The sequence below is a fragment of the Poromitra crassiceps genome, assembly GCF_964638095.1.
Source record: "Poromitra crassiceps genome assembly, chromosome: 6".
Lineage (NCBI taxonomy): Eukaryota > Metazoa > Chordata > Actinopteri > Beryciformes > Melamphaidae > Poromitra > Poromitra crassiceps.
Genome location: NC_139627.1, coordinates 6,583,891 through 6,608,835, shown reverse-complemented (window position 1 = coordinate 6,608,835; position 24,945 = coordinate 6,583,891). Strand labels below are relative to the sequence as shown.

The 24,945-nt window shown below is 46.4% G+C and overlaps 1 protein-coding gene across 1 annotated transcript; it reads right to left on the bottom strand.

Moving 5' to 3' along the window:
* Positions 1-1,356: 1,356 nt before the first annotated feature.
* LOC310778696 (G-protein coupled receptor family C group 6 member A-like) lies at positions 1,357-21,197 on the bottom strand (the record flags this gene model as incomplete). Its single annotated transcript, XM_083639182.1, has 11 exons — positions 1,357-2,456; positions 3,607-3,742; positions 3,845-3,949; positions 4,225-5,103; positions 5,648-5,772; positions 12,464-12,639; positions 16,848-16,911; positions 17,225-17,999; positions 19,763-19,879; positions 19,992-20,111; positions 20,946-21,197. 11 exons carry the CDS (start codon positions 21,195-21,197, stop codon positions 1,357-1,359), a joined length of 3,849 nt encoding a protein of 1,282 aa, XP_083495308.1.
* Positions 21,198-24,945: the final 3,748 nt, after the last annotated feature.

Here is a 24,945-nt window from a genome sequence, read left to right as displayed (position 1 = left end):
CACACACATGATCGGAAAAATGTCCATAACCTTTATAATAGTTGGACTCGAGCCTTTAGAGGCCACATGTATCTCCTAAAAACATCTGTCAGCAGTTAACACATTCACTGCCAGCCGTTTTTCAATACTGTGGTTAGCTTCTGCCAAGGTTTTTTTTTGAGGATTCTGGCTCATCTTTCAAGAGCTGAGGATTCTTTTCTGTTAGGATTTTGTGAACACACAATATCTCAAAAGAACTAATAGAATGTGTGCTTTCTCTGTCTAAAAGAGTTAGTTTGTAGAGTTAGTAGTTATGTAAGCATTAGCAGTTGAATACAGCATGGTTTCAGCGTCTGAAAATTTATTCTGAGATAAATGGCTTTTTGTGAAATTCGATAGAACAGTCACTTTAACCATTCATTTTTGGCATCAGTAAGACGTCAGACATCTAAACAATAGTTTTGAACAGTAATTTCCTCCATAACAGCAGGAAACACCCCTCTCCTTCAAACTCCTCCCTCCGTGTGTGTCTTCTTGGCTGCAGCGGGCGTGTCACAAGCTCGTTTCTGCTGCTGCTGTAACCTCGCGTCACCAGGCTCACTGCTTTGCTGCTGCTCCTGTCTGCTGGCGGCCGCTGGGCAAGTCTGGATGGGCTCGCTCGTTTCTTGCGGTTTCGGTTGAGAGCTTTGATGAAGCTTTTGCGATTCTGGTCTTATTTATGCTGCGTGTTTCAAAGTGTGTTCCACCCGTAATCTATTATGCAAATTTGCAATCCCTCACCGCCAGCAATCAGCGCGAAAGCGAAAGCGTTTTCGCCAATCCATTCTACAGTATGAGAATGGTTTCATTGCGCGTTCCCCTGCAGTTTTGGCTCTGCTTTTTCTAGTTTGGAGGGCACTGTCGCCACTTAGTGGGTCGGTGGAATGGGTTGTACACGGCCGGTGGCTCCAATAATTTTATAGGAGACGTGGGGGGCGTTGATCCACGTCCCACCGTCAAATTTTTTTTTTTTTTTTTGACGACTCAACTCGTCATTGGCAGTCAACCGTTGGATTTTTTTTGACGACTCAACTCGTCATTGGCAGTGAACGTGTTAAAAGCGACTGTAAACATAAAAGTCTTTAGTCTATTTTTAAAAGTGAGTAAAGTTGGGGCAGATCTCAGGTCTTCAGGCAGTTTGTTCTACTACTAAAATAGATTGTTAAACATTCCTGGTTGATTGTGTGGTCCTTGCTCGTGAAACATAAGATTTGAATTGTTACGTTGTCTGCTGCAGTTGTGAGTAATTACATGTGCAATCCTGTTGAATCACTTTGGTAGCAATGTCGGTAAGCTTGAATATCTCCTCAACTGCTTATGATGATTTCTCAAAGTGCATTAATTCACCTTCTCAGTGGGACTTGGCTTAGAGTCTGGAGAATCAGAGAGTGATGGCCCCACTGTGGCTGAGCTCTGGTCCGGCACTGCACCTGATGCTGGTGTTTCCATCTCTAACGCTACGTTCTGGTGCCCTCCAGAGCCCAACGGAGGCGAGGGCTGGTGTTGTCCGTCCTCACGTAGCACATCACCCATGGAATATATCCTAATATCCTGCTGGAACGCGCTCACTGTGTTTGCTTCCTGTTTGCACAGAATGATGTAACACTTTGGCATAAAGTGGCAAAACAGAATGCCAAAGGCTGAGAAGAGGATGACCCCCATCTCCACTGCTGGAAGGTACTGGCCTTTGACATTGGCATACACTGGTCCAAAGATGATCCAGCACATGAAGTAGATCAACATGCCGAAGGTGATGAACTTTGCTTCGTTGTAACTGTGAGGCAGCTTTCTGCCTTTGAAGGCAAAAACAAAGCCAATGAGAGCCAACAGGCCAATGTAGCCTAGCATGGCTCCAAACGCACCAAATGACTTCTCATCGCACTTGAACAGGCGCTCCTCTTTGTTTGTCATTAGCTCCCACTCTGGCCTTGGAGCCTGGAACACTAGCCACAGGCTACAGATGGCTACTTGAATTAACATGCACACTGCAATGATGATGTAGGGCTTATAGAGCTTCTTCAGGACCCTCTGCACACTGGGGTCAAACTCAAAGGCAAAGACGATCTTACAGGACTTGACCAGGATGCAGGAGACACACAGGGTGAAGCTGAGGCCAAACAGTATCTGCCGCGCTTGGCACTGCCACCTGGTGGGCCTACCGCCAAAAAGGACCACACTCACAAAGGTGCCCAAGAGAGACAGGAGGAGAAGGAGGGAGATGGGGCCCACGGACGCCCGCACAACAGGGGTGTTCCAGTAAACTATGAAGATGATCCCAGCAGAGAGGGTGAGCAATGCTGCCAGGGCAGTGATGGCCAGCAGTATGATACAATAGATATTTTCCCAACCGAGGAAGACAGTTTTCTTGCGGGTGCAGCTGCCGCTTCCTATCCTGGAGTAATGGGTGTCGGTGTCACAGTGATCACACACCTCAGAATCTAGAAACAGAGGAAGAACTCTTAAAAACAAGTTGTATCAGCAGTATCAGCAGTATTGTGTTGTTCAAGTTCAAGTTCAAGTTCAAGTTCAAGTTTATTAGTGTCCCAAAGGGCAAATTGAGTTGCAGCAGATAAGGCATACAGATAAAAACACAGACAACAACAACACAAGTGACATGTTAACATGTTACATGCATGTAGTTAAGAATAAATAAATGGTTAAGTAAAACATCAAGAACCTTGTTTGTGACACACAATCAGGGGTGAACTGGGATCATAATTCAGGCCGGGCATTAGATACCGCGAAAAATTTCAATTTGGGCCGTTTGAAGCCCAATTTGGGCCGTTTGAAGCCAGATTTGGGCCATTTGAAGCCCAATTTGGGTCGTTTAAAGCCAGATTTGGACCGTTTGAAGGCCGATTTGGGCCGTTTGAAGCCCAATTTGGGCCGTTTGAAGCCCAATTTGGGCCAAGTCCAATTTTACAATGAGATGCACCCACTTTAACCCTGAATAAAGTAATAAAACCACTAGTAAACCAGTAGGCGGCGCCTGGCCTGCTGTTCAGTGAGTGGCCTGGCCTGGCCTGAAAAAAAATAAAAATAAAAATAATTTGCAGGCCAGGCCAGGCCAGGCCACCGGGCATTTGCCCGACGTGCCCGATTATGCAGTCCGCCCCTGCACACAATGACCGATAAATGTGCAAGGTAGCATTAAAGTGCACAGCGATCAGTAAAGTGCAGACACGACGCAGCGACCGGTAAAGTGAGGTAGCAAAATAAAGTGCACAAACGGCCAGGAAAGTGCACAAGTAATGGAAAGATAAATCAATAATAAAAAACAATAAAAGCAATAAAACAATAGAAACCATAAAATCAATAGAAACAATAAAACAATACAAACAGCGGCGGAGGCTGATAATAAAACAATAAAATCATAATAAAACACTAAGACATCATTACCTTCCCCCAGCAGCGTTCAATGCTCGTTGTTTCAAACAACACAATACTGCACTCGCATACCGCCGCGGAGACCCGGGTTCAATTCCCGGGAGCGGTACTTCCAGCTTGGTCAGACGTGTCAGCATTATTTGGTAGCATGTAAGGCTAGCTGTAGAGGGGAGCCAAAATTAAGGTGAAACTAATACACACCTGTGTCATTGGAAAAGTAGTTCTCAGGGCAGGGGACACATTCATAGCAGCAGACAGGCTGTCCCACGGCTGACTTCTTCCTGAAGCCTGGAGCACAGCTGTTTGAGCACCTGGAAACCATCGTGTGACGGAGTGACTGGGGAGAGAATGGGGAAAGAGAGAATAGAGATTAAGAGAAGAGAAGGAGAAGACATGAAAGAAGTATAGAAAGAAAACATTTAAGAATAAAATGTATTACTGTGAGATTGAAGAAATTCTGTCCTGAAGTAAAAGTCAATTTCCCTTCTTGGATGCTGTAATTGGCTATGATGTCATTCACGTCCACAAATGCTGATGGAATCTGCTGACGCCAAAGGACGACATGATATCCTGTGTTGAGGTCACCTCTTTTATCAAATTTGTAGTTTTGCCCATCCATGTGGAACGTGGCTCTCCGTAGGGCTTCCTTCAACTGAAGTGCAAAATGATGAACATGGAGTGAATGTGTGATCATAGTCACATTTTCATGTGACTTTCAAGCATCTTTAATGTCATGAGTGTGTGTGTGTGTGTGTGTGTGTGTGTGTGTGTGTGTGTGTGTGTGTGTGTGCGCGTGCGTGCGTGCATGCGTGTAGTTACCTCCAAGGGCTGCAGTCTCTTGCTTGTCTTACAGTCTCTGTCAGTGTCACCACAGAGATCTGCCACAGCCTGGGCAATAGCTCTAACTGCCAACCCCACACTCAACACAGCATAGGGGCGGACCTTCTTCTTCAGCATCTCAATGGCTGGTGAGTCACTGGTTTTTACCGGCTTGTCTGTCTTCACTTGATCAAGTCTCATACTCAATTCTTCCTGTGTTGAACTAGCCTTCTGTGCAACTCCCACACTTTGCTTCCCCAATCGCTGCTGTTTCCCCCCATATTCATGTAGAAACGTATGCAAGAAAGTGTTGTTCTTGTGGGCATCAGGATTTACGTCAAGATTACTGAGGTATTGCAGAAACTTGGAGGTGTTTGCTGCTGACTTAAGAGTGACCCCAATGATGGTTCCTACATCACTCAGTTTCCAGTCCCCTAACACACGCCTTGACTCTGACCAATTGTCACTGGCCACCCAAACCTTCCCTCTGCCTCGCCGATCTTGAAGAAGACTTTTAAAAAGAATCACCATATGGTCGGGCTTGGCGAAGGACACGATGACCTTGACGTTGGGGTTGTCAATAATGCTTTTGACTGTTGCCTTAATGCGGCTCTTAAGGTTATAGTCACCCAGAACATCTGGTAGGATGGAGGTGAATGCCAAGCAGATGTTGTTCTCTGCTGCATGATGCTGGAGGCGCGCAAGCGCATAGCGGCCATAGTCACCATCAGCTGTCACCACACCAACCCAGGTCCAATTCTGGTTTTTCAGAATCTCGATGATGGCACGTGCCTGGTGATCGTCCTCTGGTACTGTCCGCATAAAGTTTGGAAACCGGTTCTTATCACTCAGGAGACCAGAGGTTGCACCGTAACTTATCTGTTAAGAATGAAGAAACATGACATTATACAAGAACTATAATCACATGGTCAGACCCTCCGTAGCGGAGGGTCTGAATCAGCATTTCCGGGTTTTGCCATAGGAATTTCTGTGGCAAGCCTCTGATTGGCTGGGCTGTTACAGAAGTCCGGCTCTCTGTGTGCATTGGTGCATATCGCTCAAAATGTACCACCCCACAAGTTGCGTCACGCAAATAAGGAGGTCCATGGTTGGTCAATTCATACTGTATGTCTGTCACGCATTTTGTTCTGGTTTCAGGGGGTGGTCCTTAACCACTTGTCAAGAGTTGTGCCCCAGACATTATTTATCTACGGCTGGCTACTGCGAGACTAATAACCACCAGACAATATTGATCTTCACTCTTTTATATCTTAGAATAGCACTGGACAAAGTTTTCCCTTTTATCAATACTCTTTTTCTGCAATGCAGATCCTAGCTCAGAGCTATATGAATGCAGAGCTCTATCATCCAACAGTATTTAGCAGCTTTAGTTGAATCAACAGGTCTTTAGGCTCAGTCGTACCTCAGGGATGTGCTCCAGGTTGAGTTGCCTAGCAACTGCTATGGATGTCTCTGAGTGGTAATCACCGATGACAACCAAGACAGGTGAGGAGGGAAGCTCTGGACCATCCTTACTGCTGTCCTCACCTAAGGATTAGGAGACACTTTGTTAGTCACTATTTGGATTTTCTGTCAACGAGCACATCACCGATGCTCATCATCATCATCATCATCATCATTTGGGGACATTGGGCCCTATCTTCGCAAAAGCGGTAATTTAGCGTTTGCGCTCATTTAATGCTGCATGCAATGCAAATTGAGGGCGTGGACAAGTGCATGCAAAATTCTGCTGCTAAAATTGGGTATTAGCAGATAATTCAGTGAGGCAATCAACTATAACTCACCGAGAAATTTTTATCACATCGCAAAGAAGGAAATTAATTGAGAAAACTTGTTGGACAATGGACATAGGCTTTCCGCCTTCATAACCCGGAGGGTCGTTGGCACCACAGACGATCTGTCCATAAGCTCTCTCCATCTCTCTCTGTCCTCGCAAACAGCGATTGCGAGACGGGAATCCGATTGGTTTTTATTGATGTAACGTCCAGGCATTGCCTGGCCACACCTGTGAATAATTCTGGTACCGCCCAAATCCCGTTTGGGGCGGCTGTAGCTCAGGGGGTAGAGCGGGTCGTCCACTAATCGCTTTGGACAAAAGAGGTCGGTGGTTCGATTCCCGGCTCCTCCAGTCTGCATGTCAAAGTGTCCTTGGGCAAGACACTGAACCCCAAATTGCTCCCGTTGGTGTGTCAGCACCCTGCGTGGTAACCTGCCGCCATCGGTGTGTGAATGTACCTACTGACTTTAAAGCGCTTTGGATAAAAGCGCTATATAAATGCAGGCCATTTACCATTTTGGGGCTCAGATGATTTTGGCACGGCTCTAATTTTCGCCTGCGGCACGTGCCGTGAACGTTTCCGCGTCCCCGCCAAGAATTGCATCCCCACCATATTTCGGGGCTGTTTTAACTTAGAAATCAGGGAGGTCACGTCTACCCAGACAATTACATCACTTTTAAACAGTTACATTTCTGTATAAATCATTACAATATGCTCCCGTGAGGTGGGGATGCGTTTAGCTGGTGCCGGGTGGGGGTGCAAAACTCAGCATAACACCTGGACAAATGCGCAAGGCAGACCCCTCCGCGCAAACACGTGCGCAAGCGCAAATAGGGGATATCGCCTGTACCAAGATAGGGCCAAATGTCTTTAAACCAGTTGGGCAGGAAAAGTAAACAAACAAGGGTCACAACTACAGCAAGGTAATCTTTGAATCAGCTACTTGACCACAACTGCTCCAGAGCTGCTCAGTTGATACAGTAGAAGACTGCTGTGATTGGGAATCTGTGTGACTGTGGAAGCATGTGCTCAGTGAACCTTCCCTAAATAAATACAATGTTTCAGAAAGCTGCCCAGAAACACATGGCCTGCACCAGGTTTTGTGAATGGATGCTAAAAGAAATATACCATTGCCATATGGTGTGATAGCGGTACTCTCAGTCCAACTGAGACCTTAAAAGATTTGTTTCTATAAAAGGTTTTGTGTCAACTTTACTACCATAAACGTAGCCTATATTTTTGAAAGTTAGCTTGCTTCTAATCCTCCCATATTCGTATTTTGTTTTGTTTTTGTGGTTATTAAATGAGTAATCCATGAGGCAATTGACACCTGGCATTAACATGCATTTTCTGCCATCAGATTGCAATCAGATTGTGACCACATTAGCCTGATTTCATTTACACCTGGCATTAACATGCCTTTTGCGTGATCAGATTTCAATCTGATGGCAATTTGATCACCCAAAATGGGTGTCCTCTCAATTCGCATACAGTTGCTGTATCCAGATTGAGAGGACACATTGTATTTACACTTGTGTTCAATGTGTACACAATGTGTCCCTGACCACCTCCGGAGGTGGTTTGGCGAATCAGATTGCAATCCATCTTCAATGTGTCTTGGGGGCATTTCTCTTCTTCTTCTTCTTCTTCTTCTTCTTCTTCTTCTTCTTCTTCTTCTTCTTCTTCTTCTTCTTCTTCTTCTTCTTCTTCTTCTTCTTCTTCTTCTTCTTCTTCTTCTTCTTCTTCTTCTTCTTCTTCTTCTTCTTCTTCTTCTCTTGTTTTATGTTTTATGGCAGTTGGCAAACAGTTTATATTACCACCACTGGGTTTAGTAGTTTTCACAATTCAGCTATTTACAATGAAAAAGTAAGTGTCCACCCCAAGTGCTTCAGTTCATAATCATAATCATACTATTACTCAAACGCAGTTGTCTGTGTTTGCACAAATGCATCCCGCAGTATTTTATCTATCTCAGATACATCCATCACATCCAAGAACCTCTTAGCAGCATCAACCACCATTTCCGTCCTCTCCGTCTTCCCAGTCATGCTAGTAGCACAGTTTATGACCATTGCTATGAAGGCCAGTCACTCTGTTTTGTTTTGACCTGAGGCCTGTACTACAAAGCCAGTTTAGTGGTTTAGCGAGGTAACTTCAGGTTTAAACCTGGTTTGGCCGTACTACAAAGCAAGTTAACTTCTTACCGACATATATTTCCATAGCAACTTATGCTTCACACTTAACCTGGTCCGTAGCAGGTTAAGTTGCAAGGATAAGATTAGACCTTAAATCCACCGCCCACGAACCAATCGAATCAGCAGTTTGGAAAAATGGCCAACCCCTTTCTGGATGAGTTTCCCGAAGGAGCACGAATTGTAATGTTGAATGAGTAATGGTAATCAATGTTAATGTTAATCAAGGACTAAAGCCTTGCACTTGTTGGCTATTTTAATTAAGCCCTATACCACTTTGGAATATGTTTTTATATATTCATTTTTGTGCTCTCAAGTAGCCTAGATACGTTGTTTGATCCCGCTGATCGATTGCAGCTGAATAGTGAGTGGAGAAATATCACTAAACCGGCATAAAAAGGTTACATAAACGTCTCCAAAGCGCACGGTGCCGTGTGCGCAATGGAGCTGAGACTGACGTTGGGTTGGAATTGAAATAGTCATAGCTTACATGCTGGCCTACTACATCTAAGCAATTTAATATGGGATCACCTGCACACAGGCGATCCCATATTAAGATGATTCATATCTAGCCTACTCCTGCATTTTGCAGCTGCAAGTGTTGCTTTTGGCCTGTATGATGTGATTGAACTTCATATTTCCAGCATCATTATATGAAATATGGAGATATGCGACTCTGCTGACAATATATGTGACCACAAAATAGGCTATTTTTTATAAATGAAATCTATGCCCGCACATACCGTGTCATTCAGAAGCCTCTTTTAATTTTATTATCATTCTTTTTTTTATTGATAGCCTATAGGAATTATTCAATCAGTGCGACTAAACATGACATCATTATTATTCGTTGAGCCTAAATGGTCTACGGATTTTGGACTGAGACATTAGGCTACACATTGCTTCCACTCGCAGTTTATTGAGAGGGTGAATTCAGCTGCTGTAGGATACGTGGAGGCAGAAACCGCTCTTCAAATAAATGACTGATGTGAATAAAAGTGGTAACTTTAGACAGTCATTCGGGAACAGACTAAAAATATCCAATGCGGATTTTGATTCTGACATAGTAGTCGATGGCTTTGATGAATGAGGAAATAGGCGTGTCTGGCGCTGTAAAAGCTACGGTTCTGAGCTGAGCGGTCCATATTGCATTGTGATTGGCTAGTTGTTAAAAACCACGCCTCTTTTGCGGGCACGAGCTCGTGTGCACGGGCATTTTCATGTGCACGCGCAGTCAACTTGATTAGAAAAACCTGGTTCGAGTTAACGACTGGCAAACGAGGTTCGTAGTACAAGTTAACTACAATCGAGCTGATCTGGTTTAGACAAACCAGATCAAGGGACAGATCCTGGATCTTCTTATCCAACATTCGTAGTACAGGCTACTGTTCCTTCTCTGGATCCGTTGGCATAAACACCCTGTCGTGATTTCTTTCCTCTCTCCACCTCTTAGCAGCGTCGGCATTATGACAATCCCCGTTCCTCTCTAATCCTACTCACCATCCCCTTCTTTCTTTCTTCTGGGACACTGAGCATCCCCCACATCATGATTGCCCTCGCAATGCAAGCACTTAGCTTGCTCCTTACTTACTTGACAACTTTCAATATCACAACAACCCGTTATTCCACATGTCTTACATATTTTGTTTTTCCTACACACCGCAGCCACATGCCCGTATTCCTGACAGCAAAAACACCTGAGGGGAGCTCTCTCAAATGCCCTCACTCTACCAGCTCAGTGGCCTTGTGGTCTGAGTGTCTGCCCTGAGACTGGGAGGTCGTGAGTTCGATCCCCGGCCGAGTCATACCAAAGACTATAAAAATGGGACCCATTTGCCTCCCTGCTTGGCACCCAGCATCAAAGGTTTGGAATTGGGGGGTTAGATCACCATATGATTCCCGAGCGCAGCGCACGCTGCCGCTCACCGCTCCCCCAGGGGATGGGTCAAATGCGGATAACAAATTCCACACATTGTGTGACAATCAGTGGGACTTTACCTTTACTTTACCTTACTGTAACACACATAATCCATAATACACTCTTGGTGGCAAATTTCCTTCAAAAGTCAAGCATACACTCCTACTCATCTCCTTCCTCCCGTCCCTAAATCTCGTCAATCTTCTGGCCTCACACACTGCTTCCACGTCCAAAGATTCTTCGGCATCTACCGCTACAGTATATCAATGTCACTCACCACTCCTTTCTTCCTGGCTCACTCACACAATCCTTAACATACTCATTCATCTCCAAAGCTTTTTCCATCTGACTTTCCGACACTAACTCAATAATAACCATACCACTTTTAGTAACCTTTACTGCCTGAATCTTCCCAATTTTCCCTCCAACAGCCATCGCCACCTCATGTGGATCCTGAAAAATCCCGTTTGACTGCCGTGACACAACCACCATTCCAAACAAAATAATCCTCCATTTGGTCATCGTTTGACTAGCTCAACTTTCCATGCTTCCTTTTATGGATATTGTTCCCATTAATCCCTCTCTTATCCTCGTTTCGAATTTTGCCGCTACCAAACTCCTCCGACACTTCTTCCTCCATTATCTAGCTGGGTCGCCTACTTCCGCTTGGGGGCGTTTACACCTGTACTTTCAAGTGGTCAAGCACAAACTGATTGCAATCTGAGGGCAGAAAACGCATGTTAATGCCAGGTGTACCGTAAATTCCGGACTATAAGCCGCGGCTTTTTCCCCGTTTTTTGGCCTTTTTTGGCCCCTGCGGCTTAAATAACGGTGCGTCTTATCTATGGATTTTTTCAGCAAACGGCCACTCGGGAACCTCCAAAATCTATGGATGTTGGTATGAGGCAGAACGAGAGCAAGACAGACATTACGAGAGCGAGACCCTGATTGGATGATGTTGCAAAAAATGTGTCTCGCGACCTGATTGGAGCACTGTGCCACTACGCTCTCTCAGCCACTACGGTAAAACACCCTCCCTCCTCCCTCGCTCCGGGGGGAAAAAGGCAGCGATTGAGAATTCATTGAAATTGAATGTAACATTCCCAATTCTATGTATTACATTCTAAAAAACTAACAGCAACATTTTGGAAGGCTAAGCCACACAACTAGCTCGTTGTAATCTAACATCATGCTTCAAAAGATGGAGAACTGGCTGTGTTACGACGATGGCGGCGAGAAGAAGAAGGAAAGAAGGAAATCGAGTAGCAGCACGTAACCTTGGCATCAGGGTGTTGACACAGAGAGCAGACGGCCGAGGTGCCGTTCAGATCCGACTGAAGGCTCAAGTTTGCCAGTGGATCCTGACAGCGTGGAGGAGTGTCAAAACATCCACGATCAACAACGGGTTCCGAAAGGCTGGACTGCTGCGTGATGAAGAGGAGGACGCCGCCAGCTGAGGGCCTTCAGAGGCTGTTCGATTCCGACAGTGACGAAGAGGAGTTCGTTGGTTTTGAGAGCGACAACGAAGGAGAGAGGAGAGTGGCTGACGAAGCCACCCTGAGCCTGTTCGTTTCCGACACTGAAGATGAGGACTTTGGTGGTTTTAGTACGCAGGAAGAAGACGAAGATGAGGATTAATGACTTGACTTTTCTGGTTACAGCCGTGTACTGCACCTTAGCCTAAAAGATGAAGACGAGGATTAATGACTTTTCTGGTATGCTGATTACCGTATATTTTAAGCAGCCGTGTTACTGCAACTTTAGGCTTACGCGCTTACTGTCGTGTTACAGGCACTTTATTTTGCACTTTAAAAAAAACACATTTAATTTAGCCATTGATATTGCCTCGTCAAGCGCTGTAAGCTTTGTTTTTTGTTATGGTACTACTGTAGGCTATAATGTAGATCAGTGGTTTTCAACCTTTTTCATGCCAAGGACCCCTAAATTTACACAGCACAGTACATGTTCTGTAGCTACTATTGCACTAAATGGTAACACTTGAATACGTTATGCAAATATGCAACTTGTTTTGTTGAAATGTTAATAAATGGGAGCTTCCCCAAACAGCCATCTCTTTTCCGACAATCCCCTCTGTGCACGAAGCCTTACATATGGTAATTAAACATCAAAACACCCGCGGCTTATAGACCGGTGCGGCTTATAGAAGAAAAAAATAGTCACCTTTGAAGGTGCGCCTTATAGACCGGTGCGCCTTATAGTCCGGAATTTACGGTAAATGGCCTCTCAGAGAACCCAAAAATGCATTTTCAGATTTCAGAATCTGCTACTGATTGGACGTCTGCAGGCTCGATACTGAATCAATTACTGACATTGCCCGCTGCCTCTCCTCATGAAGGCCAGGATCTGCTGCAGTGCGGTGGTCACGTCGGAGCAGGAGTCCAGGATGTGATAACCCAGGCTGAGGGGCCCCAACTCAGACCGCCTGTTTACCTCCTCCACCATCTGCACCACTGTGAGAGACTGGACCAGCCGAGCAGGGTTGAACCTGAGGGACGCAAACCAAATGGACTCTATAAAGAAACACAAACACACACACACACACACACACACACACGGTCCAGTGCCCATGTGTAGCCTACTGTACCCATGCTAACACCATTTAACACGTCAGGGTGAAAACGTACCTGTTACAAGTCCGTGTCTCTGTGCCATCTTCTGCAACGGTAATGTTAACACTTTCATGCATTGGAAAAAGTCCCCCAATAATAATGTCACCAGGTGCGGTGGCAGACGCAGACATCCCATTCGTAATATTACCATGGATACCATTGGCCTGGTCCAGAAACACTGAGACAAACATGTAGAAACTGAAAAAACGTTTCATCTTTTGTTCCGTAAGTCAAATTTGTTTTATCTCCTCGAAACTGTGTTGTGTCCAGCGACAGTGTTGTGTCAGTCTTTCTCTGTCTTCTATCTCTGTCGTGTGCTCGCATACATCTGTGAATTGAATCTTTATAAGACTCAACACATTCCTCCTCACATTTATTGTGGTGTCAGTCACTTGTGCCAGACACTTGTGGTGTCACTTGAGGTGTCAAGTGGATTGGAATGGAGGAAATGTCCTTCCTTGTAATCAGTGCTGTAGTGGTAAAAAAAAAGTGGGTAAACTATACTTTTGACTCGAGGCAGCTTTCTCACGCGGCACCGGCAGTGTTATAACGGCGGATAAATAAGCTTCCGTGACCGATATACAAGACAAAATATGAGAGTATATAGAACAACTTAATCTGAATCATATAGCCCTATAAGGTATATCAGGGGGTTCCCCCACATTTCTGAGTAGCCAGCCAGATAGAAAAAGTAGCTGGCTATGGGATGGGCCTTGCCCCTCAAGGGGGGTCTGGGGGGATTCTCCCCCGGAAGATTTTTTTTTTTAAATTTTAAAGTAAAATTCATCAACCTGGTGCATTTGAGGGGAAAATGAACTACACACATCTCTAATGTGTTGTGACTTTACAAATAATTAGGCCTAAACAATGTATTTATTGAACATTTGTTGAATTTCTCCAGGTATGAAAAGTAGTAGGTAGCCTACTTTAAAGGACATTGTATGAACCCAGTATATACAGTTTGAAGAGTAATATAGTTCTCTCTCTCACACACACTGTACCTGTGATTGTCAGCTTCAGCTTTATAGCTAAAAGTATGTAGACAGATTGAATCTGTGATTCTTGAATACCAATATATAATTCAAACTGTCCACAAACATATTGGGCAAGGATAGGTAGACAACATACTGTACATGGAAATAAAAGTGGTTCTGCCACTCTGGCCACTAAATTTTAGTCAGCCAATATTTATTTATAGGCTACAGATCTTGGCACAACAAACACCAGTATGTTTCTAGATAGTTTTCAACATGGTCGTATTATATTGGCTTTATACAGTAGCACCTGGACTATTCAAGTCGACTCGCACGCACCTAATGTTACAAACTTTACTTGATCAGAGGGAAATCAATCATGATTCACTCTTCAGTTGTAAAACGGTGAGCCTATATGATTTTCCCCACTCCGGACACACATTTTTAACCAACCTTACCTATGTTCAGCTCACCATGAGCTGGTCTCCAAATGCGCATTGCGCATCGCTGGCACAATGGCACCGTTAAGTTGTTTGAAGGGAGCGCTGTCTGGGCAGGCAAGCACAGCTCGATAAAGGCACCAACGTGACCGGGGCCGTGTACCTTTCCCGCTCCACAAAAATAGGCTACGGTTCACGGAGATCCTCGTCAGTGCCATGCCCATGTGTAATCTTTTTTCTTTTATTTTGGTGTGTGACATGCTTGGCGTGGTCTCCGCATCAACGGGGCGAACGTGTTAAAACTCGTGCAATAATAAGTGTGCATAAACGATTTAAACATGTGAGTAAACGATCTTAAAAGGTGCCTAAACGCTGCAGAGCATTGAAAAAGGTACGTAAACGCCGTTTACGTGCGTTTAGCCACCACTACAGCCCTGCTTGTAATTGTATTTTAGTTTATTTGCACATATTAAAAAGAAAGAAAATAAAAGAAACATGAAAAGAACAAACAAAAATAAGAAAAAAGAAAAACAACAGCAAAAAAGGACAACAAATAAAACAAAGGGGCAACCAAAATAAAACGTAAAAACATGGCAAGGTAATGCATAGATACTGTAGTGATAGAAATGTAACCCTATACTATAAATGATGCTACATTTATTATATTGTTAAATTATACTATTATTAAATACACTATATATATATATATATATATATATATATATCACTCAAAATATATTAGAAAATATCTAATGTCACTAGAATAGGCAAGTAGACAATAAAATGGCTGTGTGAGGTGTATGTGTACTGTATTTGGGCTGTGTGATTCATCAGGGTGATTCTAGTTGAAATTTTAAGAGATAATGCTTGTTTTTGCAATATTGATATCAGTATTCCATAGCACCTCTGTAATGTATTGAAATTTGGTTATTAGTCGTATGAGAGTAGGGGGGTGGGGTGAAGGTGATCTGAATGTCTTGCATCATGTGTGTATGCGGTATAATTTGGAGCATCATGTGTGTGTATATACATTTGTAGACAAAAGTGCACAATTAAAGTGTGTTGATATCAGGAGTATGTTAAGTAAGAGCAGCTCAAGGGACATAGAAAATGTAGTCAACCTAACATTTTTAAGGGGTGCAACCGCTTCTATGTGTGACTTTGTGTGTATGAGCATGAGATGTGAGTCACCTGGGTTAGGGTTAGGCAGTTGTGAAAAGTCACCTGGGCCGCTGGGCGAATCCATCTCATGCTCATACACAGGAGCAGTCTCACAAGATCTGGCGAGTGATGTCACTCAACTGGAAGTGATGTCACGCAATTGCTCGACTATGATGTCATTAGGCAGTCGTGATGTCATCAGTGATGTCACTCAAGCAACTGTTGAATGCATTTGCAATTGCTCAAAGCAACAAGTTGGGGGCCAAGTTGGGAGGTGCCAAGTTGAGAAGCGCTAGCTGTGAGGTGTTGTAAGACGCCAAGTTGAAGGCCAGGCCAAGTTGGGAATCGCCAGCCGTGAGTTGCTGTAATATGAGTTAACTGTATGACGCCAACGCTGTCGCCTCACAGCTGGAAGGTCCTGGGTTCGATTCCCACCTGGGACGCTGTGAGCGCTCAAGGAATGCGTGCCCGTCCGCATGTCCTCGAGTGCCCGCCGCCCGGGTGGGATCGTCAAAAGGGCCTTTCTGTGTGGAGTTTGCATGTTCTCCCCATGCCCCCTGGGGGTTTCCTTCATATAGGAACCCCTTCACCAAAACATGCAATATACTGGTCACTGATGTGGTGCCTCCTCTGGTCGTTAGGGGCGCCTGTTCCGAGGGAGGGGAACTCGTCGTTGGAATAGCGTGATCCTCCCACGTGCTAAGTCCTACCGGTGAAGCTTCCCCTGTCAGGTGAAAAGAAGCGGCTGGCTACTGCCCATGTCTCGGAGGAAGCATGGAGCCAGTTTCGGCTCTCCCCAGATTGGCAGAGGGTGGAGCAGCAACCAGGATAAATAAATTTAAAAAATTAACAATAACGGGGGATAATGGGATAAGATTTTTGGGAAAAAAAATATTTATTAAAAAAAAAACTAAGACGGCAAATTGAAGGCCAGAAATTATAGTCAAGTTATTTGTTATTTTCTAGTCGAAGTAAGTCAAAGTAATGGATCGATCTCAATTAACCACTGGGAATTAGTTCTTCCTTTTGGGGAGAGGAGTGCCATCTTACAAGCAGATTTGGGTCTGGATCGAGGCAACAATTGTGTGTGTTTGTGAAATGATGTCACTCAACTGGAAATGATGTCATGTTTATCTACGGTTCTGGGTTAGAGAGAGAGTGGCGTCAGCGGCGGACCAAAAATGCGAGACTCATTAGCCAATGAACAGCCAGGAATGGGTCTTGCGCTACTTTAGCATGCTAAAATAAAGCTGATAATGTACAATTTGATTCAAGGGGGGGGGGAACCTTTTCAGAGTACAACACAAACTGTCTATTTTTCTGCAATTCGACAGTGCTGCTTAATCCAGGACCTTACTTCCTGGAACTCTGGAGAGTAAAAAACTGGTCCATTGGAGTGAATGGAGATGTCGGGACTCTTCTATCTACATGCCTCTGGGTTAAGCTAATCAGAGACAGTGAAGGGCGGGACTTGGCGCAAATGCGGTGGGGGAGGGAGGGGGGTCTAACGTGCACGAGCCGACTGTGCACACTGTGCATACGCGGATGTGTAACATGAAGACCAATTTCAAACCTTCGTAAGGGGGACACAGGGGGTTTCTGCTTTGACAGATAAACAGAGGTAGGTTCGTCCACATACCACACACTGCACACACAAAATGTCCGATGTCAGTTTCTAAACGTTATTCTTTGGATAAATGTCCTGAGCAATGTGAGCATGACGATACGTGCTGGTCATGATGACTGTGCCTGAGTGAGGTGGAGGTAAGATGGTGTGTTAGGTTAGCTTACTTCCAATTCCATGCGCTGTAGGTGCTCTTCAAAGGTGGGTGAGAATACAATAACATCGTCAAGATATAACAAGAGTGACTGGAGAGATTGATCACCATAGATGCGCTCCATCAATCGCTGGAAGGTGCTGGGCGCATTGCACAAACCAAAAGGCATTCGATTGAATTCAAAAAGTCCAAATGGTGTGCAGAAAGCGGTCTTGGCCTTGTCCTTCTCAGCGACGGCCACCTGGTTATAACCACTGGCCAAGTCAAGTGTGGAAAACCATGTTGCCCCTCCCAGGGCATCCAGAGACTCTTCTAACTGTGGCAATGGATATGCATCTTTCCTTGTCTTTGCATTAAGGAGCCTATAGTCCACGCACAGCCTCATGCTGCTATCTTTCTTTTGAACAATGACTATGGGAGAGGCATAAGGGCTGCAGCTTGGCCGAATGACGTCACTACGCAATAGTTCCTGAATGTGAGCCTTGACTTGCTCATACTGAGAGGGGAGTAACTGCCTGTAGCGTTGGCGAACAGGGATGTCATCCATCAGGGGGACCTCATGTTCTACCAGTGTGGTGCATCCCAGATCTCCCTCTCCTTTGCTGAACACACCTGCATATTTCTCCAGCAGCGCTTGCTCTGATGAGAGGGTAGGCCAGGAGGCACTAGAAAGATCAGGGGTTGAGCCACTGTCTGCCGTCATGGATTGCACCACAGCTGCCTGGCTCCCATCCTCGCCCTCTAATGTGACCGAACACAGAGGAGACTTTGTCTGTACCATGTGCAGTGCACCCAATGTGATGTTGGGTTTGAGCCAGGCATCTAGTAAGCCAACATTGACAACAGGTATGTCCACCATGCCCCTGTTTACTGTCAACAGGGCCTGAGAGATCAGTACACCTGGGGGCAGACTATGTCCATCTTCAAGAGGCTCCAGTAAAACGGAAGGAAGAGTGGCGGCAGCAGAACTTGGGCAAACAATAGAGATGCATTTCATAGATCCTGCTGGAATGCGTATAGCTCGACCTTTGACCTTAGCCTTTCCCAGGTACCCCTGATCATTAAGACTGACGACAGTCTTTCAACCCGCGTCACCTCCGGGGTCAAGCGGCAGCGCTCCTCATTCGCCTCATTCAAAACAACTATGGTGAAACCCGTGAATCTATTTAGATATCTTTTTATGAATTATTTTTTAACCTAACACCACTTTTTATTGATAATCTTTTTAGACTTGGCGCCAAACTTTGTTTTTCTACCTACTTTCTCCGAATTGTAACATACCTTATTAACTGCAGCCATTTCCTCTTCTCTTTCTCATCGCAAGGAAAGTGGCAGAATGACAGTTGAATCATTTTCTTAGTGTCGGATCTATTCCAACAATGAGGGACACAGCACTGCGGCATATTGACAACGCAGAGAGGCTTGGCGCTTGGACCCGGAAGTCGTATTGTCGGGAGGTCATAGGTCACAGCTTGACAAGGGAATTATTGATTCCTGAAAAGTCATGGAAGATTTTATAAATTTTATCCATGAAAATGTGTGGGAACTCTGTTAATTGCTGTCTGTGGTGGAGGGGGGATTTGAGGTCCAGTTATGTATGTATGTAAGTCTTTGTGCTTTGTGGTGTTGTCCTGTGTTTATGTATCACACAAAAAACTCAATAAAAATTGATCACAAAAAATGATGTGGTAAATGTTTGAAACCTGTTTGAAACCCTTTAAATGTTTTAAACCTGTTTGAAACCCTTTACATCAGACCGGCTACATGTCACACAGGTTTACACTCCAACACTTCTCACTCATCTTCAAAAGCCATCCACTTTAAAATGGCATCTAGCTTGAGGCTGAGGGAACCAGCATCAGAAGAAGCTGATGGGAAACGCATCACATTTGCACTTGTGTTTTTACATTTGGACATTGGTCTTGTCCGCTGCATGATTAGCTTCAGAGCCAAAGTGAAACGTCACTTCCTGCTTCAGCACTGTACCAGAGATTTTCATCCGCCATTCATTTTGCCATAGACATGTGGTAAAATGCTTATAAAAATAGTTTTACTGGTTCAAACCAAATGGTTCAGATATATTTAGAAACAGGAGAGACCACATAACATTTCACTCGGACCAAAACGTTACAAAAATCGCAGATTTAAAGAAAATATTTTTCTGTGTTGTTTTGGTCGCAGTGAAATGGTCTATGGTCTCCCCCGATTCTAAATATAGCTGAACCGTTTGGTTTGAACAGGTAAAACTATTTTTATAAGCATTTTACGAAATGTCTATGGGAAAATAAATTGCAGATGAAAATCTCTGGTACAGTGCTGAAGCAGGAAGTAGGCGGTCACTTTGCCTCTCTATACATTCTTTTCTGCTTCTTTTCTCCTGCTTTGTGCCATTGTCGCTGTAGCTATGGTTTCACCCTGGCTGCTCACCGCTGGCCGTGCGTACACCCACAGCACAGGTATACACCCCCAAAAACTCCCACATTTAAAAGACTATTTCATTCAAATGGTGGGATTTAGGCATGTATACACTGGGTCACAGCCAGAGGTTATTTAATATACACTGTAATATTTCTTGTTATTCTAAGGTGAAAAAGAGTTGCATATTGCAGGTTTAAATGCAATATTGGACATCCAGGGAGAGGACACCTGTTTGGGAATCGCGTCTTTGCTGCTCATGTCATCAAGCCCCTCCTCTTCGTCGTCTTCATACGGCGGTGCTGTGGAGTTGTCGTCCTCACTTACACGCCTCACCCTCTCATAACCCTGAGGTGAGATGATGACAGCGTTAATTATCACCAGTATTGAAGGAATGTATGGATGTTACTGCTCGTTGTGCTCGAGCAGACAACATGCTCAGAAGTGACATCACACTCACTCTGCGTCTGCGCAGGCCTTTGCCACCGCGGTACAGCCAGTAGAGGTAGAGAGGTTTTCCTAACAGCAGCACAGGAACTGACAGCATGGCGACCACGACCAGGAAGATCTGCAGTCCGGTCTGCGCAGTCAAGATAACACACGTGCATACAACACTGAGGTCAAACAAGTGCACAGCTGATACACAGATTATATTCTCAAATATATTATATTATAGCTAAATGGCCTGTAAATGGCCTGCATTTATATAGCGCTTTTATCCAAAGCGCTTTACAATCAGTAGGTAGTCTACATTCACCCATTCATACACCCACCATCGGGAGCAAGGAGGGTTAAGTGTCTTGCCCAAGGACACAACGACAGCAGCTGGGAGGGAGCGGGGATCGAGCCGCCAACCCTTGCGTCATTGGCCGACCCGCTCTACCTCCTGAGCTAAAGCCGCCCTAGCTTCACAGTTCAACAAAAATATGTTATGCTTTAAATCTAAGATGGTTCATGGATTACGTTCTAATCTAACAAACCTATCAATTTAAAAGTCAAGCACGTTACCGTGGAAACAATTAAGCTTAACCCAAAATCACAAATCAGAACGAGGGGGTCCCCGGTCTATTTTCTACCTTGTAAGGGGTCCTTGGCTGAAAAACATTTGAGAACCTCTATTTTAGACTGTATTGTGAGGTGCAGTATCATCTGATTTACTCACAGGATCGATGCAGACATTTTTCATGCTGTAACCTCAGCCTTACCCATCATGGAAGCTTACTAAGCGAGTTTCAGGAGCAGGACCACGCAATCAATCAGGCCTTCACAAGCCACGCCTCCCCAGGTGAACCTAACCTCCTATATAACCTCACCTGGCCCGTTGTCTCCTCTTGGCTCTCGCTTCTGCGCTCGTGCACGCAAACGATTACCGCAACCACAGTAATCTCGCACGCCACGCCGAACGTCTACTCACCCGTGGACACGGATGCCGCTTCCTTGTCCTCGTCGGGACGACCTCCTCCCCTGGACCCCGGACCAGCCCGAAGCCGATGCCTCTCCCGCCGCAGGCAGCGTCCTCGGGACCCCGTTCACCCGCACCTCTGGCCACGGATGCCGCTTCTTTGTCCTCGTCGGGACGACCTCCTCCCCTGGCCCCCGGACCAGCCCGAAGCCGATGTCTCCCCCGCCGCAGGCAGCGTCCTCGGGAACGGTTCACTCGTATCATGGGAGGCGAGTATCTTCCTGGTCATATAGCCACCGACCGTAGGTTACATGGCAAAGGGAATGACAGACGAAATACTAGCTTCTCCAGCAGTACGCGTATGCACCTCGAAGCTTTCTCACGGCCGTATATCATTTTAACGTAATGCAAGTTGTTTACTTTAGCTCGTTAACAACCACGTGATCCGGATGTCTGCTCATGCAAGAGGTTGGATGCCGCTCCACGCTGCAGGTATCCTCAGATGATTGCAAAACATGCATGTTTTCCAGCAACTTGTGCGATTTTCTCGGATTTTCTAGAGCTTCATTTCGCTTCCTACCGGCATGTCACGTGGTTTGCAAACAAGCCAATGGTCAACGGTCTCGCCTCGGTCGCCATTTTGACGTTACGTCACCTGAAAACAAACCTAGGCCTCCCGAGTGTCAAGCCACCTAGTGTAAGCAGCACCACTTCCCATTGTTACTTCAAAATAAAACCGGTTGAACGTTCATACATTTTGCAAACCCCAAAGTAAGGGTAAAGAACGTATCTAATTATAGGACGAATCAGTGTGACGTCAAGGCGATGCTTATATTTTGACATTCTGAGTGAAAGCAGAATTAGCTCAAGAGTTTCATGTACAATAAAGTAAAGTTGTGTGCCGTTGCCACCCAGTGACGTGGTTCGTTTACAAAAATATACGCCCGATCCCTCGTATAGGACGACCGGATCCACACTCCGTTTGCAACGCCGTTTTAAACATTTTCATTCATGTCGCTACTGGTGATCAGACAATCATTCAGATGCAACGTCATCGTGCACGGTGCCCCAGCACCACGGTTATCAGCACACCTGCCCCCACCCAGTGACACGCCAGTACGGCAGCCGGGACATGCTATACCGTAGCGTTACCAGCCACCTCGGTCATCACCGCACTCAAGCACCGGCTCGGCCGCCATGGCGTCAGCAGCCTACATCTAGCGATGCCGCAGCCTACTGCTAGCAATTGGCCGCAGCCTACATCCATCGACAGCCATCTACATCTAGCAACCTCCGCCCCTACGTCCGGTGACTGAAGCTGCCCTATCTAGCGACCACTTGTGTCTAGCAACTACCGTGGCCCGCATCTGGCTATCGCCTCAGCGTACGCAAAGAAACCGTCACAGCCTACTTCAAGCTATGTCTGGCAACCAATGCCGCCGTGTATGGCTGTACTCCCACCCGCGTCTAGTGCTTCAGCGTACGTCAACCGCCCACGCCTAGCCGCTGCCTCAGCATACGTCAACAAACCATCGCTGCCTACGTAGAGCTACACCCGGCAACCACCGCCAACCGTGTCCGGGACCCACCGCACCCACCGCCCGCATCCAGCTACTGCCCAGCATAGGTCAAGAAACCGTCACAGCCTACATCGAGCTACGTCCAGCAATCACCGCCGCCCACGTCTAGCAATTGCTTGGCCTACATCCAGCACGTTCTCTAACCGACATTTGGCAACCACCCCAGCCAGCGACCTCCGCCAACACGTCTAGCAACCGTCGCAGTTTGCACCCAGCAACCGCCACAGCCTGCATCTAACAGCTGCCCCAGCCAACGTATAGCGACCACACAGCGACCGCAGGCTACACCTAGCAACTACCACAGCCTACCTACGGCAACCGCCCATGTCCGGCAACTACCGCTGTCTTCATCTAGCAACTGCCACAGCCTATGTCTAGTAGCCCAGGTCTAGACATAGGCGACGCGCGCCTGTACAGTTCTCCCTCGACACGGCCCCGTCCTCGCCGCTATCGACTCGTTCCCGCAGCTACCGCTGCCTCACGTCGCCCTCGACGCGGCCCCGTCCCCGCCGCCGTTGACTCGTTCCCGCAGCTACCGTCGCCTCGACACAGCCTCGTTACCGCCACTGTCGTCGCATCTCCTTACCACCTCAGTCAGGCGCCACTCGCCATCGACATGGCCCCGCCACCACCGTCCCCATCGCCTTACCACCTCATGCAGGCGCCGCAGCGCCCTCGACACGGACCCGCAGCTGCCGCTGCCTCATGTCCCCCTCGACACGGCCCCGTCCCCGCAGCCATCGACTCGTTCCCACAGCTACCGCTGCCTCACGTTCAGGCACCGAGATGCGTTCAGGCACCGGGATGCTTTCAGGCACCGAGATGCGTTCAGGCACCGGGATGTCTCTCCAGGCACCGGGATGCTTTCAGGCACCGGGATGCCTCCAGGCACCGGGATGCTTCCAGGCACCGGGATGCCAACGCCCTACGTAGACTACAATCAGCACCTGCAGCATTCCCAGTCTACACTGCAGCCAATCCAGGCAGGCCTACCTGCAACCTAATCTACCTCCCTCGATTAGAGAATGCCCGAGTCTCGCCACCTTCAAAGGCCAGTTGAAAATATGGCTCAGATCAAACCAACAATGTGATCACAATTAACATACTTAACATATCATTTGCCATGTTTTGCAGCATGCTCTGTGTGTTTTATTTATTTTAGGTTTCACTAACCTTTTATACTATTAATTTTTTTGGTACTATTAATTGTGTGTGTCTTAATCATTTTTGGTTTTACTAACTTTCTGTACTTTTAATCTTTTTTGTACTATTAATTTTTCTTTCGCTTTCATGATTACATCAACCTGCCATGGGACTACAGGTGGAAACTAGCCCTTGGGCTATAACCTGGCATATTTACTGTACGGCTGTACTGTTCATTAATGTGTAAAGTCCCATTCTTTAAATAAATGAATCTGAATCTGAAGCCCCGCCACCTACTCCCTCCACCCTCAGCATCTGCCCTCGCTCTCAAGCCACCAGAACAATCACAACACCATTTCAGCAGCCGACCTCAGCGAGGGAACCCGATGCCATCGCCCACAGCAGCCGACCTTGGAGGGGGAACCTGACGCAGGGATGCCAGCGCCAGGAGCAGCCGACCTCAGCGGGGGAACCGACGCCAGGATGACAACGCCCACAGCAGCCCACGTACAGCATTCCCCTCAGCCAGAGCTTCCGGCACTAGGATGTCGGTGCCCCTGTTGCCTTTTCACTCCCTCGCTCTCAAGCCACCAGAACAATCGCAACACCATTTCAGTAGCTTTAACAACAGCGGTGCAAGACGCAATGTCACGAAGCACCAGCACCATGCTCCAAGCAGCCTCCCAGTTCTACGAATGGCACAGAGCTGTCAGTTAAACCAAATTCCTCCATCTCAGTGGCTTCCTGATTCGACGAATGGCATCAAGTTGCCAGTTAACCAGTTTCCCTTCATCTCGACAAATGACACAGGGTTGCCAGTTAACCAAATTCCCCTCCATCTCAGAAGATTCCTTTCTGCGACCGGAGTCGGTTGCCAGTTAACGTCTCTGTTAATCAGCCTGGACGTCACCATGCAGTCGGCCATCGTCGTGCATCCAGCAGCCGCCAAGAGGGCCAGGTCGTATCCCTCCCCTGCCTGCCCACATCGGCCTTTTCACTAAAGGTGCTCCTTCCATCGGTTTTGGGGTTCTACGGTGACAGATGGTTCGCGGCAGCATTGCAGTTCCACCGCCGATACAAGATCGCCTTCCCAACATTCAACCTATTAACCTTGATCAGCTTCACCTCCTATGCCCCCTCCGTCCGGCCATCCAAACTCAACCGTCAGGACTCTCAGTGGCGTCAAACTCATAACCGGCATTCTAAGCCTAACTTCTAACCACCCTCAAGTAGCCTCTCTCCGCAGTGGTCTCCTTCGCCTGGAAGCAACCAGAGACTCATGCCGCCTT